The 19642-nt window shown below is 41.9% G+C and overlaps 1 protein-coding gene across 2 annotated transcripts in view; it reads right to left on the bottom strand.

Annotated features, from left to right (window-relative positions):
• Positions 1 to 1019: 1019 nt before the first annotated feature.
• Positions 1020 to 19642, bottom strand: part of LOC146800038 (uncharacterized) — a 268500-nt gene continuing 249877 nt past the window's right edge. For both annotated transcript variants that reach the window (XM_085620939.1, XM_085620938.1), the window contains 4 exons: positions 15388 to 15504; positions 13136 to 13231; positions 5644 to 5754; positions 1020 to 2396 (listed from right to left, as the gene is read on the bottom strand). In XM_085620939.1, the coding sequence (XP_085477065.1) occupies positions 1543 to 2396; positions 5644 to 5754; positions 13136 to 13231; positions 15388 to 15504 (1178 nt within the window). In that variant the 3' untranslated portion in view covers positions 1020 to 1542. The remainder of the gene's footprint in view (positions 2397 to 5643; positions 5755 to 13135; positions 13232 to 15387; positions 15505 to 19642) is intronic.

Here is a 19642-nt window from a genome sequence, read left to right on the forward strand (position 1 = left end):
TGTATTGCATAAGCAGACACACAGTTTGCTCTGTTTATTTCATTCATTTAATAGGGCTTTTATTCAAATGAGGAAGTAATCACAGTCTACCCACCTCCTTGGAAAAAGCAAATACTAACTGGCTTCCGCCATTCAAAAAAGTTGTAATTACCATTCTTTGCTGAACCATAGGTAGCAATAAGCACAAGGCAGAACTTCAAGGCAAACTCATCTTCCCATTTACATGAATCCAACTAATGAACACAGAACATAATAAGACCAGAAGAAATTCAAGACTGTTGGGAGGCTCTGTACGTACCATCCTGCTTGATGGGTTCAGTGTGCGATTCAGACCTTTAAACAGGTTGATTAGGTTTATTAATTAAGAGTATTCATTGGCTCATTTTCTTAGTTGGTAACTTTATCACTACGTCATGGATACTGTAAGGAGTAGATGACTTATGTTTTAAAAAAAAAGATGTCACAATCATGATGCAGTTGTTGTGTCTTTCGGTAACATGGAATGGAGCAATTCTTTGCCACAATCAGCAAAGTATTTTACTTCATATGTATTTGCCTCTATACAGTTTAAGTGATGTAGACCTCGAAGTTTGCAGTGGGGCTTCTCTCCTAGGAATTTACACCACATCTGTATTCGAAAAGTAGTGACACATTCTGTTAAGTACATGAAACTTATAGCACTTTCACGTAAATGAAATAAATATGGATGTTCCAACACAAACTAGTCATTGCAAGCTATCAAGATACTGGATTCAGTCATCAGGCACTGTAAGAGACCGGTCAAAGTGACAGAGGTAGTCTTGAAAACTTGCAATGAAAAGTCTCTCTTACTCTTAATAAAATCCCATTTCATTCAGGAGTTTCCAGAGTAGGGACCACACTAAATAGATCAGGAGCAATGACACAACATTTCCTTAGAAGATTTGTTGCTGCAAATTAATATATAGGATTATAATTTGTTTTGTGGCATCAGCTGATGTTAAGTTGCAAGTGTTCCATTCAAATCACCATGAATCAGGTTACAATTTGATATATTTATTTTACGCATTTCAGATTTTGGGATAGCGACAGCAGGTTTTCACAGTCAATCCACTAAGTCCGGGGGTTGTTTTTTGCAGTAGTCTACATATTATTGAATCTTACAAAACACAAACATTTTGTTAGGTATCACTTTTTGAACCGTGTATTGTTGAGCCCATGCACCTATGTATTTGGTGTCTCATTTGTAGGGAAAGTAGTCGATCCTGCTTCAGCAATACAGAAAGATCCAACAACTTCTATCATGGTACTGAAATAGTACATATTACTTTTTTTTTTTTTATTAATTCACCTTTTTCTCCCTCGAGGGCTAGTTGGTGTAATTGAAAAGTCTCTTTGTAATTTCTCAGGTGCCAGCGAAGGGGCAACTTGCGATTGAAATCATTTTTACACTCACTGAAAGGTCCCCACTTCTATGTGGATCAATCTTCCATGTAGTAATGATGCTTTTGAAGATTTGCGAATGAAGCTCTTTTCATGGTCACTGCACTGAACAGTTGTCACTTAAGTGACTATGGCTCTAGTATGTATTAACTGGTGCTTTTGAAGACTTGACCTTTGAGTAAAGGTCTTTTCACATTCAATGCATAGATAGGGTCTCTCTCCAGAGTGTGTCCTTAGGTGCTTTCGAAGATCTGACTTTTGGGTGAAACTCTTCTCACACAGACTGCATGGAAACGGTCTCTCTCCTGTGTGGATTCTTTGGTGAGTTTGCAGATTTGACTTTTTTGTAAAGGTTTTTTCGCATTCCGTGCAGGGATATGGCCTCTCTCCTGTGTGTGTTCTTTCATGTTCTAAAAGATGTGACATTTGAGAAAAGGTTTTCCCACACCTTGTGCATTGATATGGCCTCTCTCCTGTATGCGTTCTTTGGTGCTTTAGAAGAGTTTGCTTTACAATATAGCTCTTCTCACACTGTGTGCAGGGAAAGGGCCTCACTCCTGTGTGTCTTCTTTGGTGTGTCAGAAGATTTTGCTTTACATTAAAGCGCCTTTCACACACAGTGCAGTGATAGGGCCTCTCTCCTGTGTGGAGTCTTTGGTGAGTTGAAAGTTCTTGCTTTCGAGTAAAGCTTTTCTCACACACGCTACAGTGAAAGGGCTTCGCACCTGTATGCAACTTCTGGTGCCTTAAAAGAATTTGCATTTCAGAAAAGCTCTTATCACACTTGGTGCAGGGAAAAGATCTCAACTGTGAATGTATTTTCTGATGTTCCACAAAAAGGGCCTTTTTGTTAAATGTTGTCTCACACTCTGTGCAGGTGAAGGGTCTCTCAATCCTGTGGGCTCTTCGATGTTTCTTTAGTAAGCATGAACTTGGATCTTGCTCACTCATGTTTCTGATCTCCGATTGGCTGACTGCGGATCGAAAAGAAAATTGAAAATATTATATGGAACATTATTAAAAACAATTACAATATTACATGTTAGAAGTGAACCGTCCTATTGAAGTAAGCTAGTGGGAGCTGTAATAAAGAGAAAATGTCAAGATTTGCCTTGATAACGAATTGTTAGATAGCCCTCCAGTAGTGAGTGCTATCACTTAGACCTACAGGAGGAGAATACCAGAAAATCCAGTGACGAGTACAAATCAGTCATTATAGAGATTCATATCATAGAGAAGTGAAAATAAGTGTTGGACACCACCGGTAAGCGGAAAGAAATCTAGCAGTACATCCAATGCAACCCTCTCCAGGAGCCATACTACATATCTTTTCAGGAGATTCCTTGCCCGGCTGCGTCATTATTAAAAATAGGTCAGAGTGTCTCTTCTGTTCAGTTTTCTTGCAAACCAGGTCTTAAGGTTCCATAAAAGCAGGCACTGGTCATTACGAGGTCCGCAGCTACATGATGGCTTGACTGAAACCTGTGGTGTTTGGTATCAAACACCTTGTCTTAACCCCTTCGGTGCTCATGACGGAATGGTTCCGTCATGACCCACGGTTGAGCTGTGCTCATGACGGAACCATTCCGTCATGACCACGCCCGCGCAAGATTCCGTCAGCACAGCGGCGGAATCTGCGCAGCATCGAAGGGGTTAATAAATCTGTACTGTTGCCAGTGCAAGATTTATTATAACATGCACCCAAAAGGCACCTTAGAGGTGCCCCCTGAAAAACCTACCACTATCTAGTGTCCTGGCTGACTGGTATCGACCAGCCTGCCACCACAGTTTGTGACCCCCTGCAGAGGAGAGCCCACACTCTCTGAGGGCAGAAACAATGTCTGCTCTTTAGGACGGAGTTCACACCTCCTCCAGTAGGATGGCTAGTGATATAGCATATCCAGGCAAGAGGCTTCAAAGCCCCTGCCGCCTTTGATACGTGACCCCGGCTTCCCTCAACACTGTGAGATGCCAGCCCCTGCCCTGAGGCCCATATGGCATCAGGACCGGTGGGAAATTGCTATGCAAATAAGCATATTGCATCACCAGGCTAGTCTCACCCCTAAGGTGGGCTACCTGATATGCTCCACGAAAGAAGGATTACACCATCTTGGGTTTGGGGGAATTAGGATCTCTGAGACAGAGTTATGCCCACTCCCCACAGGAAATGTCATATCAGGGGTGTAGTGACCCCAAGGGTAAGAAGTCCATTGGCAACTACCGTTCACCCCCCTTAACACCCATAAATTGAGTATTCAGGTGGCCCCTTGACACCAGCAGATTCACCTGACTAAAGAAGGAGGACAAAGAAGAGCCAAAGAACGCAAGAACTGTGGACAAGCTGTGGACTTGGTGCCAAACCATGCCTGCTGGTTCCAGTCCAGACAATTGCAAAGACCTGACATGTCCTGCAGCTGTGCATCCTCCATAAGCATCAGAGGGCTGCCAGCACCAGCCAGCATCTCCCTTGAAAGTGTGGTCAACATTTCTGGGAGGAAGGTTCATGCAAAACTGATGAGCAAGTGCAGTTTCTTGAGGTGCAATTCACTTCTCCCTTTGCCAAATCTACAGGTGGTTCAGATGTCCCAGCTTGGGGTCAATGTCTGCTCATGTGGCCATGGTCTGACTCAGGTCTACCTACTTGGGTTCTGGGTTTGTGGACACGCAAGGAGCTGGCTTTTGTCCTGGCGTCTAGTGAGCAATTCAGCGAGACTCAAGTCTGTGGGACTATTTAATATAAAGGGGGGATTTATTATCTTTACAATGGGAATAATAAATGTTCTGTTTGGTAAATAGCAACCGCAACTGATTGATATCATTACTGAAGCACTGCGAGTTATCTAACATGGATGCCTGCGAGCACGGCTGATCCATATCCCTTCCTAATAATAACAGTGGCCGATAGTGGTACTGATAGTTTCACTGATATTCCTGCTCAAGCAGACGCATCTTTAGTACATGGTTGAGATGGGAATCTGGTGGTGTCTGCTGCGGTCTGTTATACAAGATCGGCCACATGTGATGGCTGCGCCGATGAAATGGATACCAGATGGATCTCCCTGGACCCACAAGGATGGTGGCAGGCTGACAATGCTAGCGCCTTAGATGTGGATGGTGATGTGAACTGAAGATTATTATGCTGGACCAAATTGTTTTCGGTCTTGTATTGTTTTTTAATACTCATTCATCCCACAGAGGAAGCAGTAAAGAGCGCAGTTAAGGGGTAGCGTCTGGCCAATCTCACCTCTGGGTAAGTCTGTTGTGTCCCAAATTCCAAAGTGAAGGATCACTGCGTTAATGTAAGTTTGAGTGTGGAATGAGAAGAGGTTTTACTGCTATGAAAGCGTTAGGTGCAATGTCTCTTTTAAATATGCAAATTGAAGCTCATTGATCTCTTTGACTAGTATGAATGATTCCATATTTCTGTGTTTGCAAGTAAAAGTATTGGAAAAGCCAATAGGTCTGGCTTATCAGACAGCCATTGCCTTTGTCTATTTTTATTGGTCATATTTTGCAACAGTGTAGCCGCTGTGCAGCATGACTGAAAGTAAATAAAAAACTACTATGAACGGCTAGCAATTTCTTTTACTATTATTGTGGAGCGGTGGACAACACAGAAGGGGGGGCAGGAGGCAACACGGGAGGGAAGATGAGACGGGGGCACACAGACGTTAGGTGGGAGGTAACGGGCAAGCAACAACATGGACAACAACAGAAGGAGGGTGGGTGCGGGCAAGCAACAACTTGAGCAAAAATACAGACATAAACGGAAGGAGGGAGAGGATGGGGCAAGTCATTACATAGACAACGGAGTGAGGAAGAGTTGGTGGTGGCAAGCAAAAATTGAAGGAGGGAGGGTGAGTGAATGTGTTGGGGGAAAGAAAACAGATGAGGCACGGAGGGACACGTAGGGGGATTAGTACACGAGAGAGCCAGCTGAAAAAATGCAATCTTGTAGAGTGCTTAACGACAAAGAAAAAAATAGCACCAAAAGAAATGCAGAGCAACGACACAGCCAGTTGAAGGACACAAGTAATGCGTCAATTCTGTTTAGGGGGAGGAATCTTAAGACAGATAACCAATAAAAAGAAAGCAAATGACCGTGACAATGAAGCCAATAAATGGTAAGCCTCGGGCAAGCTCTAATGATACTGTTGGAAAACAAAGGGTTAGGAAGAGACAACGCATGCGCAGTCTAGGTGAGCCCTCAGAATGACTTACCTGCAGTTCTGGGAATGAGACCAGCTTCCTCTGGGCTTGGACCGGTCACCGGATAGTCTTCAACCTCTTCTTTGATGCTGTCAGAGACCATCACTATGGTGAACTGTTCTTCTGTATTAATGGAAACATTCAAGAATGATTTCACACACATTCAAAGCTCAATATGAGGCCCTGGACCTCAGTCTCCTCCTCCACAATCACCTCTGCCCTCCCTTTCATTTCACAATCAATCACAGAAACTTGACACAGGATTATGGACCTTGTGAAATTAATCCCGAGCAAAAGGTAGTATCATATTTAGGTATGTTGTTTTGTTTGCAAGCTCCTTAGTTGTGCAGTCTTCCAAGTTTTTTCATATAGCTTTGTCAAGGCGTAGTTAAATAAGTATGGTCTGGTTTTGTCATACGTATCAATGGTTCCAGTGGAAGACCTTAATCAATCGGCCGTATTACGGTGAAACCAGACCAAATTGCGACTAAAAAGATGACCTATTGAGAAGGCAGACTGATACATAACGACCAGAACTGTGAGCACAAACTGAGGACTTCTTTTCTACTGGAAGCACTGATACCTATGACAAACCAGAACGTACTTATTTAACTACGCCTTGAGAAAACCCAGGTTTGGGGGTGTTAGACCTGTCATCCCTAGGGTGGTCATCCCCTACATTTTTTTCCCCTTTTGCCTCGTTATTAACCGCTGTTTTTGTTGGACATAGGACTCTGGGCGCCTTTCCGCTGCTAAACAGTGCTGAGGTGCAGGTGCTCTCTACTAAAAACATGGATGCCACCGGCCCCTGCTACTGCGGTGAGGCCACTGTCCTGTCTGCGCACTAGTAGTTGGAATAAGGCTGGGACTCAATGCTACTGTACCTTGACCGTCCCGCCTCTTGTCACCATAGACAGACACCACAGAGTCCCTAGATTCTTCCAGAACCTTCAAACCCCCAACTTGCCGCCTTTTTGGAGGGTCACCTGACTAGGGGGTATAAAAGAAAAGGAGGGAACCCCATAGCTCAGTTACACTACTGGACCTGGGGACTCTCCGCTGGAGTGAAGGCTGCTGAGCTAGGGGGATTGCTGCGCTACTGAGGCTGACTGATCCCAGGAACTGCGGCCTCAAGTTAGCCGAGGTATCCTGCCTGCCTGCTGATCTTGCCCTGCGGGAGGGGAGAGAGGGAGGGGCGCTGTGTGCCTATGATCGGCGCTGCTGAAGAAAGGTGCCGTGTTGCCCAAGATCACTGCAGCCGCCCCTGAGGTGAGAGAGGGAGAGGCGCTTGTTACCACAATCACCACCGCAGCCCTGCGGGGGAAGCGGAGAGCGCCGCGCTGGGATTGGGCGCAAGAGTGCAGGAGTCGCCTAGCAACCGGGACCTTGGGGGAAGCCTGCCAGGATCTCCCCTGGCGAGCGCTGCGCGGTGATTGGGCATCACCTAACGACGCCAGTTGCTAGGAGGAGACGAAGCGTGCTCCCCCTCCCACACGCCTGAAGCCTGCAGCATCGGGGGAAGCACTCGGGAGTCCGGGAGGCGGCCGGAAGAGGCCACGGACTGAAGATCGCACCGGAGCAGGTGGGAGAGTCCCACCAGCCCCCCAGGTAACGCCCGACTAATAGCAACAGCTGCTAGGTTGCCTGGGCGGGCACAAGAACAGCAGAGACTGCCTCCCAGAACCGAGTCATAGGGGGGAGGGGTCTCACGGGGGGGGGGGGGGGGGGGGGGTTAATCGTCAGATTGTGCCAACCGGGAGCCTATCTCCTTGAGAGACTGAACTGGGAGAGATCGGGGGCCTACGCCCACTCAGTGACTCAGTCCTATTTACAGTGGGCGTAGCCCCAGGGGGGTCCTGGGGCCTGAATACCTGGTGAGGATAACCAGATGCGAGTGATACCTGTCTAGGAAATGGCCCCTGCTGAAATGTCTCCCCTGAAATTGACCTTTGCATAAGAACTGTTGACTGCATTGGAGTGATGATACAAGAATTGGGTGCCTTACATCCAGAGAGGAATGTGCTGTTTTGAAACCTCACAAGAAGTTAGATAAAGATACTTAATTTCCGACATAAAATTGGAGTAGTGTCCCCTTGATTGCGTGTGCTTTACTGGGTCAGTGTGGATGTGTGTTGCGCAACTACTTTACACATTGCCTCGTGCGTGCCTACCTGCCTGGCGCCAAGGTACCTTGTCGGAATCGGTGGTTGCAACTTGGACTAGGGTGCAGGCTCTGGCCAACTGGAGACCCCGGTTCTAACAGCGGGCCACATGGGGCGAAACACGTGTTGGCTGAGATGTTTAGAAGTAGTTCTTCATTGCCACATATACAATTAAATAAGTACCAAACGGCGGCTAATCTATATGAACAAACTTAGAAGATTCCACAACTAACGATCTTGCAAACAAAACAACATAGATAAATATGACACTACCTTCTGCTCGGGATTACTTTCACAAGTTTTTAAAATAAATGGGTTATGGGTTCTTCCCATTTTCTGGAGCAATTGGAAACAGAACGAACCTGATTAAAATTTAAGGCAAGGCTTAAACTGGACTCAAATACACCTTGAACCTTTTGCAACGGGATTATGGACCACCTGTCCCGTTCCAGTTCGTCTCAATATAGCTATTGATTTCCAGTCAGTTACTGGAGCAGGAAGTGTTCCTGGTCCTCGGTCACCTCCTTCTCTCTTTATTAGTTACCTATAGTTCACATTTGGTCAGAAGAGCTGGTGCCCTAGACTCCTGCGTCACCTTTCTGCTCAACCCATTTCAACCAAAGATTTCAAATGAAAGTCAGACTCTGTAGCCCATAAGTGACTGGATGCATGGCTCCTGGGTAACACAACATGGCAAGAAGGGTATTCAGACAAAACATTGAAAGAAAAATATTGTGCTGCCAAAATATCATGTCCAAAATATTGTGATATGGAAATTTCGTCTGCAAGAATACCGTTGTCAAGAATATAGATTTAAGGTAAGTAATATCGATTTTGAAAATATCGAAGTCATTAATATCGTTTACAAAACTATAGTTGTTAATAATCTTGTTTTTTAATTATTGTCATGCATTTTAGTATATGATTTCAATGTATATGTTGTAGATTTTACAAATAATTATTGTTTATGCTTTTAATATAGTTATTAAATTATTCGTAGTTAATTAATTACATATAATACATTTTTGTGATTTTTAATACTGTAGCTGGTTGTGAGTATTGGGGTACAGGGTGGGAATTCGTTCAATTATAATTCTTTATTAAATATTAATTTGAAAATAATTAACAATTAATTATGTTAATTGTGCATTTAATTTTTTCAAGTTACATTTTATGTGCGGTTGTTGAGTTTATAGGGGTACAGGGTGGGAAGCAAATTAATTATAATTAATTTTAAATTTGTTTTGAATTAATATTCATTTTTTAAATTGAGAATTATGTCAATTGTGCAATTAATTTTATTAAGCAAAATTTCAGGTGTGTTGTGGATTTTGTAGGGGTACATGGTGCGAAGTAAATTCATTTTAATCAAGTAATACATTTTTAATTGACACTCATTATTTAATTGACAATTATGTTAACTGTGTAAAAAATTTTTGTTACTTTAACTTTTAGGAGGGGTTGTGGGTTTTGGAGGGGTATACTGTGGAAAGTAACTAAATTTGAATTATTTAATAATTAATTTTTGGTAAATTTTTTGAATATTATTAATTCTTTCAATTAAAAAGAATTATGTAAATTAAGTAATCTATTGAATGTTTATATTTTTGGGTCTGTGTAAAGGGTTTGTAGGAAATTAATTATACTAAATATTGTTAATTTATAGAAATTATATACAATTATGTAAAATATGTAAATAAATTATTTTTATATTATATATTAGGTGTCAGTTGTTGAATTTGTAGGAGTAAATGGTAGGAAGATACTTAAACATTAATTTATTATTAATACATGTTTAATTGAGATTTAATTATGAAAATTATGGAATTAATTGTTTAATTTATATATTTGTGTGTGTTGATTTATTTGTATGGATAACGGGTGGGGTAGTAATTAACTACAATTAGTTTAGGAATAAATAATAATTATTATTTTTACTAATACTTAATTATTTAACATGTGTACATAATATTATTTTAATACAGACTTTTAGATATGTGTTGTGTACTCTGTTGAAGTATAGGGTAGAAAGTTACTTAAGTAATACATTTAAAAATAGGTAATTTTGTTATTGTTATTTATAATTGTATGTTGTGTTTTTAAAAAAATGTCAATAATATTGTATTTATTAGTTATTATTTTGAGAATATAGTTTTGTATTTTAATTATAATAATATTTGTAAGAATGTATGATAAGCATTTTATAATGTAATATGTATTTATTTAAAATATATATCTATATTATTTTTTTTAAACATGTCTTTTTTTGTTTACTATGCTTTTGAAAATATTTTATTATGTTGAAGTGAATTAGTTTGTTTCTAATGTTGCACTGACTGGAGTAGGAATAGTAAATGATACCCCTCTGTAATCCAATACATTCCCTACTGTTGCACTGACTGGAGTGAGAACAGTAAATTGTACCCCTCCGCAATCCTATGCTTTCCATACTCTTGCACTGATTGTAGCGGAAATAGTCAAATGCACCCCTCTGCAATTAAGAATTTCCCTACTCTTATACTGAATGGAGTGGAAATATGACATTGTAGCCCTGTGTAATAGTTTTCCTACAGTTGCTTTGTGTGAAGTGAATTTTATCCCTCCTCAGTCCAACACTTTGCTAACGTTTGAATGAACTGTAGTGGGAAAAGTATATGTATCAAATGTAGAATGTTATAGCTTATTTTATATTGTTAAAATGTATATTTTTTTGTTTATTTAAAATTATAATATTTATAATGATTGTTTTTAATGTGTTAAATATTTTTAGTAAATTGTCATTTTTTATGTTATTTACTTTTTATTTGTAATTAAAATTGCTCGTTTTTTTAAATGCGGTATGCTATTGTGTGGTAATATATATTAGTAATTATTTAACAAATTATTAAATTATAATATAAAAGTATTAGTTTAATAGTACTTTTATAACTGAATATGTGTGTGTGTGTACATATATATATACATATATATATATATATATCCAACAAAAACAGGAACCCATTTGAAATGAGGCCATGAGAAGTAAAATGCGGTATGCTATTGTGTGTAAATATATATTAGTAATTATTTAACAAATTATTAAATTATAATATAAATTAAAAGTATTAGTTCAATAGTACTTTTATAACTGAATGTGTGTATGTGTGTATATATGTGTATATATATATATATATATATATATATATATATATATATATATATATATATATATATATATATATATCCAACAAAAACAGGAACACATTCGAAATGAGGCCATGAGAAGTAAGTAAGCTTCCTTCATTTTAATCAACATCATGCCAGCAGGCTCCCAGTCAGGAATACACTTTCACTAAAATAAAACGCCAAACATGTTTCGGGAATGTCCCTTCTTCAGCAGGGTGGTCTTGTGGAAAAAGAAGGCACAATATTCACGCTCCTTTGATTAATGAGTCCCTGCCCAGGTGGGCGTGGCCACTGCCATGGCCTTCTGGGATCAGTAGTGCGTGAAAAGTGTTATCTGTGGGCATGTTTAACCTTTTTAAAATAAGTATAATGGTTAGATTTGTTTAAATAAACATTAAATATATTTTATTTCTATTATATTAAAGTTATTATTTAATATGTTTAATATTTACAATTTAAATTTACATCTAAAGCACAATATTTCATACATCGATATTTGTGACAACAATATTTTATCCAATATTTTTAGACTTATCATTATAAGTATAGGATGACGCTATTTTTTACTTTGATATTTATGTCCCAATATTTTTGTAGCACAATATTTTAGGAGGTGATATTTTGTCACTGAAACCAGCAAGAAGGGGGTGGGAATTAATCTGGGTGGAATGTTTCATTATCACAGAGTGGGGGGCGAGGAGTGGAAACTCTTAAATAACTTTTGTTGCTTCCTCTGTAGGTGCTGCAAATCCTATTCTGACACATTCGAATGATGAAATCTCAAACCCCTCTGCAGAGACCGGAGCACATGTTTGTAGAAAGAAGCAGGAGTCTCTGGCAGAGTTTTGGAAAAACATTTTAAGGGAATTATAAGCAGGGACTTGGGCTGACAAAACATGGCCACAAACAGCTTCTCTTTTAAAGGGTGGTGAATAATGTTCATTGGCTAACCTTTTGAGGCACTCATTCATGCCTCCAGCAACTTGGTGACCACATCCCAGAGTGAAGTCCATAAGTGGTGCAGGGGTTTGTAAGCCCTCTTCATGGCAGATGGCATTCCTTAAGAACTTTTGCAATGAAACCCAGTAAAGGATTCAACTTTTTGTTTTTATTACTGCACCTCGTAAGGATGGACTTAGTATTATTGTAGCGGAGATGAATGGTGGTTTGGACTCTACTGGAATTTCTTGATCCCCAACAAAGGGAAGCAATTTTGAGGTTTTATTGAGTGCAAGCCAAGGATACTCTAGTCCTGGTTAAAGCTATTAGCCACCACAAACAGGGCGGCTGTCTTCTCAGTTAGTGATGTGTCTTTAGTAATCTTTTGATCACATATCCAGAATATGTCCTGAGCCCCTACCCCGGGACAAGCATAGGAAGCTGAACACACCTCTCGATTCAGCGTGCTGCTGCCTCTTCAGAACAAACAACTTGTGAGCACAGGACCGCAAGTCACTCAATCAATGAACGTTTGGCACTTGGCACCAGCTGAGTCCACCATAAGGGAGGAGGAACTCTTCCAGGACTATGTCTGATGGCCAACCTCCTGTACACAGATCACCGTGACTCTGCAAGAGTTTCCAGCAGATACCAGGACTGATGGAAGATGCCTGTGCCCAAATCTGAGTCCTTAGATTTAGGGCTGTGTCTGCCATGGTGATGAAGGTGTCCCCAGACAGACTCCCGCAAGGACTAGAATTATTCTGACCACCCACTTAGCAGCCGCACGTAATAAAGCCAGGAGGGGATGAACTTCCTCTCAGGGCAGGTTACAGGTGACTTTGCTGTGGTCATGCCCTCATAATTGCCCTAAGTAGCCCTAAGTAGAATTGGGATCTGTTTTTACTTTGCTGTTACCCAGAACCAGTAAACGTAGGTTCCATAGGCTGGGCAACTATGAAATCAGGCGTAGGAAGCACTTTGGTGTAATCAGTACAGGAATTATGCCCATACGGCACCTCGATGAAGCAGTTAGGCCTTTTCAGGTCTTTTAAGTACATTACAGTATAAGGAATGTGACATCTCTCAGAAACAACGCAGGGGCTGTCTCCACAATTTCCTCCTTCCTCAATCGCTCTCTTTTTTTCCCTCGGCGAAGGATATGTACACAAGACTTACTTATGATTCACACTCTCTCTACCGCACTCTACCCCTGAACCAAGGACTGATGACCTCACCTGCATTTTTTTGCTCATCCTCAATCTCCTGCTGGGAACGCGTTTTGTTTTCATCTGTATTATCTTGCAAAATCTCGGAGGCAGAAACTGCATCGCCTGAAAGACAAAATAACCAGAACAATCCAATGTGATCTCAGCAGAGCATCATTCAAAAGGGGACGGAGCGCTGAATTCAGATTGTTGAGCAATGACATCTCTCAGCAAATTTGTCAAACCGAGTGTATTCTGTATCTGCTTGATTATGATTCATGGGACTCCTCAAGGCCCAGGGGCTTCTAGTGTAGGGGTGTTCCCGTTGATGCTGGGAAATTGGTTGCGGTCAGGGGGGGGAATTACACTGCAGGCGTCGTCGTGGAGTCCATGAAGGGTCAGGCAACACTGGATTTGCATTCAGTATCGCTGGGGAACGTTTTCTGAATCAGTGGCCCACCTGGACACAGACCGGAGGCGTCGGGTGCAGAGTGGACAGGGATCGCGGATCCGGAGGTCACCAGAGTCCTTTATGTTGGCTTTTTGTGGACAGAGCCACTGCCCTCTGGAGTTCAGGTCTTTTTTTTTAAAGCAGGCAGTCCTCCCTGGGGTTGTGGAGGTTTCTGGCTGCAGGGAATGGCATCTTTGTTTTCACAGGGTCTGTGAAAGGTGTACTTCATCTCGTCTCCTGTTGCCCCTTGATAAAGATTCCATAGCATTGCTAAAAAATGTTCTGGAAATCTACATTCTTTCTTAGAAAAAAAATAGGGTGCCCAATTGACTAGTTCAAATGCCTTCTCCAAGACCATCATAAAAATAGCAGCCTTTGTTTTAGTACTTGAAAAATAATTAATTGCTTGGGTTTAAAATCTAGAATTAGTTGAAATTTGTCTACCTGGTAAAAATCTATATTGTTCTCTATGTATTATCCCATTAGCTACCAGTAGGATACGAAAGGCCCAGATTTTTGTGAACAACTTATAATCAGAGTTTAACAAGCTAATTGGCCTATCAGAGTTGACATTAATAGCGCCCTATTCCTTTTTAAGGAAGCCTACAAAAATTGACTCCTTAAAGGATTGAGGGATAGGTTTCCCAGTTCTAAACGGATGAATACTTTTTATAAGAAACTGTACTAAGTGTTTATAAAAAACATTGCAAACTTTCGTCATACTGTATTCATTGTATTGCCAAATTAATCTGACCCATTACTCCTTTCCACAGAGGAGAATAGGTATTATTTGGTTAAAATCCTGGATGTATAAGGGAATAACACTTCTCTTTAAGGGCTGTGCTTTAATGTTTGTAACAGAGATACCAATTCTAACAAAATCTGATTCAGATAGAGGGGATGTGTAATCAATTAGTCCTGAAACACCGATATGGAAAACATAAAACTCAGAAACATGTCAAATCCATAACTGCACTCTGGATATGCTATCTTTATCAATCTTATTCCAGCCCTGTAGGAGTACCAGCATGCTACCTCTGTAAATCCTACACCAGTACTGCAAGATTACCGGTACGCTACCTCTGTAAAACGTACACCGGCACTGCAAGATTACCGGTATGCTGTAGAACTCTATCTTGCACAGGAGGAGTACCATCACTACCTCTGTTCACTGAATTTTAGTACCACCAAAGTACCATGATGTAACCAGTGCAAGGAAAAGTTACTTATCTGTAACCCTAGTCCTCTGCAGACGTACAAATATGCTCCGATGTAAAGAAATGTTACAAATAATCCTAACTCTCCATGAAGGGATCTTTACTGAAGTCACAAACACTTTTATTTAAAGCCCCCTACATGTTTCATATCACACAATGCCTTCCTGTTTGTCAACTCCCAAGAATGTGACAAGAAAGACTAACATCTTATGTGCAGTTTGCAACCACATGTTCAGAGGTATCCTCAAAGACAGAGAAGGAATCCACCTGAAACAAAGGCAGGAGAACGCCTTGAAAACAAATCATACAGAAATATTTCTATAAACATCTATCCAGCAAAGACTCTCACACTCGGCTGAAAGTTTCGAACCACATCCAAAACAGACAAACCTTCCAACACTGAAACGGAAACAGCAGAACTGAACTTTACACTCTCAGAGTTGAGCTGTGCAATCATCTCAACACCACAAAACAAAGCCACCAGCCCTGCTGCTGTTCAAGCAATAGTTTCAATGTTTCCATCAGCACAAACACTGGGAACCAATGGCATTGATCCCTTGGGTTGCTGTGACTAGTTCCCACTCCTGTATTTCTATTCGAACGAGGTGGCTTACCCGCAGAGTTTTGAATGTTCTTAACTTCCTCGCGATGCTGATCGTCCAGAGGACAAGACTCTTCCTCTTGTTTTATGCCGTCTGAGACCAACACTATGGTGAACTCTTCTTCTTTAACTACGGGAACATCAGAGAGGGATCTCAGTCAGTCACAGGAGCTACAGATGGTGCCTTGGACACATCACTCAAAACATGACATCCATTGATTTCACAGCCACTTACGGTAGAGTAAGCCCTGCACACATTCCACGTAATCTGCGGTTGATTAAGGCCTTCACTGGCACTCATTTTAGGCAACAACAGGATGGAAGACGAACAACTGCTTTGTTGTCACCCGCTCTGATGTGCACAGAGTGTCCCCAATCCGACTCTCTCTGGATATGGAGCTTGATGTTTTCGTGGTCGGTGCCCTCCCACGGTTTCCCCCGATTAGTATATAAAATAGCAGCAATTCTTTCTCTTGGTCCCGTGAGCCTCAAGCAGTAACTCACTGAATAAGAAGGAGGTGTCACAGGAGGAGGATGGGGCTAGGAGTCAGAGAACTTTCTAATTCATTTGAGGCTCCTGGAAAAGGAACTTCTCTCAGAGGATTCTGCCTGCTGTTTTGGTCTGATATATTAAATTGCTAGTAAGTGCCTGCCTTCAGATTTGAGGTCCAAACATTTAACAGATTTTCAAGGATTCACTTGAGGAAATGGCACAGATGGGATACTCCCTCACAAACGTGGCAAATATCCCGGCCGCCATATTATAAGCGGAATAAAGCCTATCGCACTTGTAACATGGTGGACAGGATATCCTTCACATTCTGACTGACTAGATCAGGCGAACACTAAATATCGTTCCTTAGATATGGATGGCTCTCAGTCTCTTAGCAGAAACCACACTGAGCTCTGTGCACATTATTGAAAGACACAACATGTCTTCCAGAGGTATTTGCGTGTGCGGTGTATAGTGGAGTTGCTGGTGTGAGCGAGCGAATGTAAGATATGAGTGTTCTACAGTTTCCACCAGGATTTTGTAGGCGGGCCGAGCTGAACTCACTAGTAAACACAAACCAGTTTACATCTACCTGGCAGAATTGCACAGTGACCAATGAATAGATTATGGAGATGTTAAGAAAAAGACCCAGAGATATGTAAAGGGCATCAAGGAACAAAAAGCAACAACACCCCAATATTGCCTCTGTTGTACTGGAGGAGGTGCAGCTGACCGGTGCCTTAATCCACAAAGGGACATTGGCAGATGGCTGCTCGTCATTACCAATGATGGGGCTCGAAAGTGGCAAAAGCTTTACAAATTTGTGTTACGCAAGTTGCTTCAAATACAAAGATGCTTATGCTGGGGTCAATGTGTGTGGTCCGGTATGTTCACTAAAAAATGTAACTCGAGTGATTGAGGGATTTGGGCTTGAGAACCATTCTACTGTGCGGCATTTAACAGTGAGGAGAGGCACCACTGGCACCTCTGGTGCATATTATCCTGCACAAGAATGTGGTTGATTTTCATATCTTGAGGAGTTTGCAGATGTTGTTTTCCGTTTGCTGTGGGTTGCAGAATGGTAGACTTATGTAGACACTGTTGGAGGATGAGCAGTGAATGCAGGATACCTTCTTTTCGATGAGTAAGTAAGGATAGTGTGTGCTTTTAACAACTCAATAAACCAGTTTATATGTACTTGGAAATATGTATTGCAATGAGAAAATGCCGCAATGGCGGTGACAAATGTCCTGCAACTGAACTAAGGCCCTTACTGCAAGTACGGGTTCAAGAGGAAAGTGGCTGTAAAGACAGTAGACGCTGTAGTGCTTCTGGGCACACTACAATAAAGGAGATCACCACCATGAGAGAAGACAGCGCCCCTCTTCCAAAACTCCTATAGGGAATATGGGAGACAGTAAAAATATGATTGCGGGCAAGAAAAGGTAGAAAACTAGGAAAAGAACAGAGAGAAGATAAGAATTTGGGGGTGGTGGGGTATGGCTGAGCTGCTTTCATAGCAGATGCAATATGGAGGAGCTACTACTGCGGACACAACAATTCAGCACAACTGCCAAAGAGAAGACACCTGTGGAACACCACAGGGAGTGGCGGTCATTGAGAAAGTCAGAAAAGAGACCAAAAGCAAACACCCAAAAAAACGCATGGAGAACAAGCATTTGCAATGCAATAGGTCTCACAACTGCGAGTTTTGGAGCTATTGGTATTGTAAATGGTATTGTAAATGACAATGCCTTTAATTTATTCACAAGCATCAGGCATCAGGCATCAGACATCAGACATCCACAAGCATCAGACATCAGGCATAAGACATCCACAAGCATCAGGCATCAGACATCAGTCATGAGACATCAGGCATCAGACATCCACAAGCATCAGACATCAGGAATCAGACATCAGACAGACATCAGACATCCACAAGCATCAAACATCAGGCATCAGACATCCACAAGCATCAGACATCAGGAACCACACATCAGGAATCACACATCAGACATCAGGCATAAGACATCAGGCCTCAGACATCCACAAGTATCAGACATCTACAAGCATCAGACATTAGACATCAGGCATCAGACATCATGCATCAGACATCCACAAACATCAGGCACCTGGCATCAGACATCCACAAGCATCAGACATCAGACATCCACAAGCATCAGGCATCAGGCATCAAACATCCACAAGCATCAGACATCATGCATCAGACATCAGGCAACACACATCCACAAGCATCACGCATCAGACATCAAACATCGGGCATCAGACATCAGGCATCAGACTTCCACAAGCATCAAGCATCAGACATCAGGCATCAGACATCAGACATCCACAAGCATCAGACATCAGGTATCAGACATCATGCATCAGACATCAGGCAACACACATCCACAAGCATCAGGCATCAGACATCAGACATCCACAAGCATCAGGAATCAGGCATCAGTCATCCACAAGCATCAGGCATCAGACATCCACAAGCATCAGACATCAGGCATCAGGCATCAGGCATCAGGCATCATGCATCAGGCATCAGGCATCAGACATCCACAAGCATCAGACATCAGGAATCAGGCATCAGTCATCCACAAGCATCAGGCATCAGACATCCACAAGCATCAGACATCCACAGGCATCAGACATCAGGCAACACACATCCACAAGCATCAGGCATCAGACATCAAACATCGAGCATCAGACATCAGGCATCACACATCCACAAGCATCAAGCATCAGACATCAGACATCCACAAGCATCAGACATCAGGAATCAGACATCAGGTATCAGACATCAGGCATAAGACATCAGGCATAAGACATCCACAAGCATCAGGCATCAGACATCCACAAGCATCAGGCATCAGACATCTGCAAGCATCAGGCATCAGACATCAGACAGTGTGCTCAGTTGTATTATGTCCGCTGGAATAATAGCAAAGTAAACAAAGCAAAGTACTAACTTGTACTACAAAAAGTATGTGCGCTGCTATTAATATAAAGCTTAGCGTGCAGCGCAGTTATGTGCTCATGGCAACCTAAGAACAAACAAAAATGTAAAAAGACCGCGTTCTGTTGGCATTAAATAATGTTAAAGACGTACATCGTAAAGCCCTTCGCTCTGAAAATAAAGAAACACATTTCGAACATGCAGGCTTTTGTAAGCACATGATAACGTGAATGTTTAAAAAGACGAACAAGACAAGCCCGGCGGAGCGTGGCGCGCACGCTTGGAGGGGGCGGGGGAGCGCATTCCAGGCGGGTGAGGGGACCCTTTGAAGTAGGATGCCAAATGGATTGCATGGCGTCACGATGCACGCGTGCTCGCCATGCAATCCGCTTTTGGGAGCACTTTTGGGAGCATCTTACTATAGTCTTGCATAGCGCTCGCTTACGCGATAGCTAGGCGAGACCTAAAAAGCAATAGAGATACAGCCAAAGAGAATTACTATGACAGAGAAACAAAAGCAGAAGGAGAGACCCTGGGCTATAAAACAGGAAGATAGTCGAAGCAGCAGGGAAAGGCAGATGTGGAGCAAGAGTGACAGGTAAAAAAGACACCAGACACAGAGAAACACCCAAAAAACAGCCTAGAAAACAATTAATGAGAATTATACAGAGAAACCTCAAAACAGCAAGATCACCTCAGATACACACTGTGAATGATAAACAGCAACAGAGACAAAAAGACACTTGAGGAAGATTTGGGGAATGCGGCCACAGAGCAACACTAAGGAGGTACCTGGGGAAAACAGCC

The sequence above is a fragment of the Triturus cristatus genome, chromosome 8, assembly GCF_964204655.1.
Source record: "Triturus cristatus chromosome 8, aTriCri1.1, whole genome shotgun sequence".
Classification (NCBI taxonomy): Eukaryota; Metazoa; Chordata; class Amphibia; order Caudata; family Salamandridae; genus Triturus; species Triturus cristatus.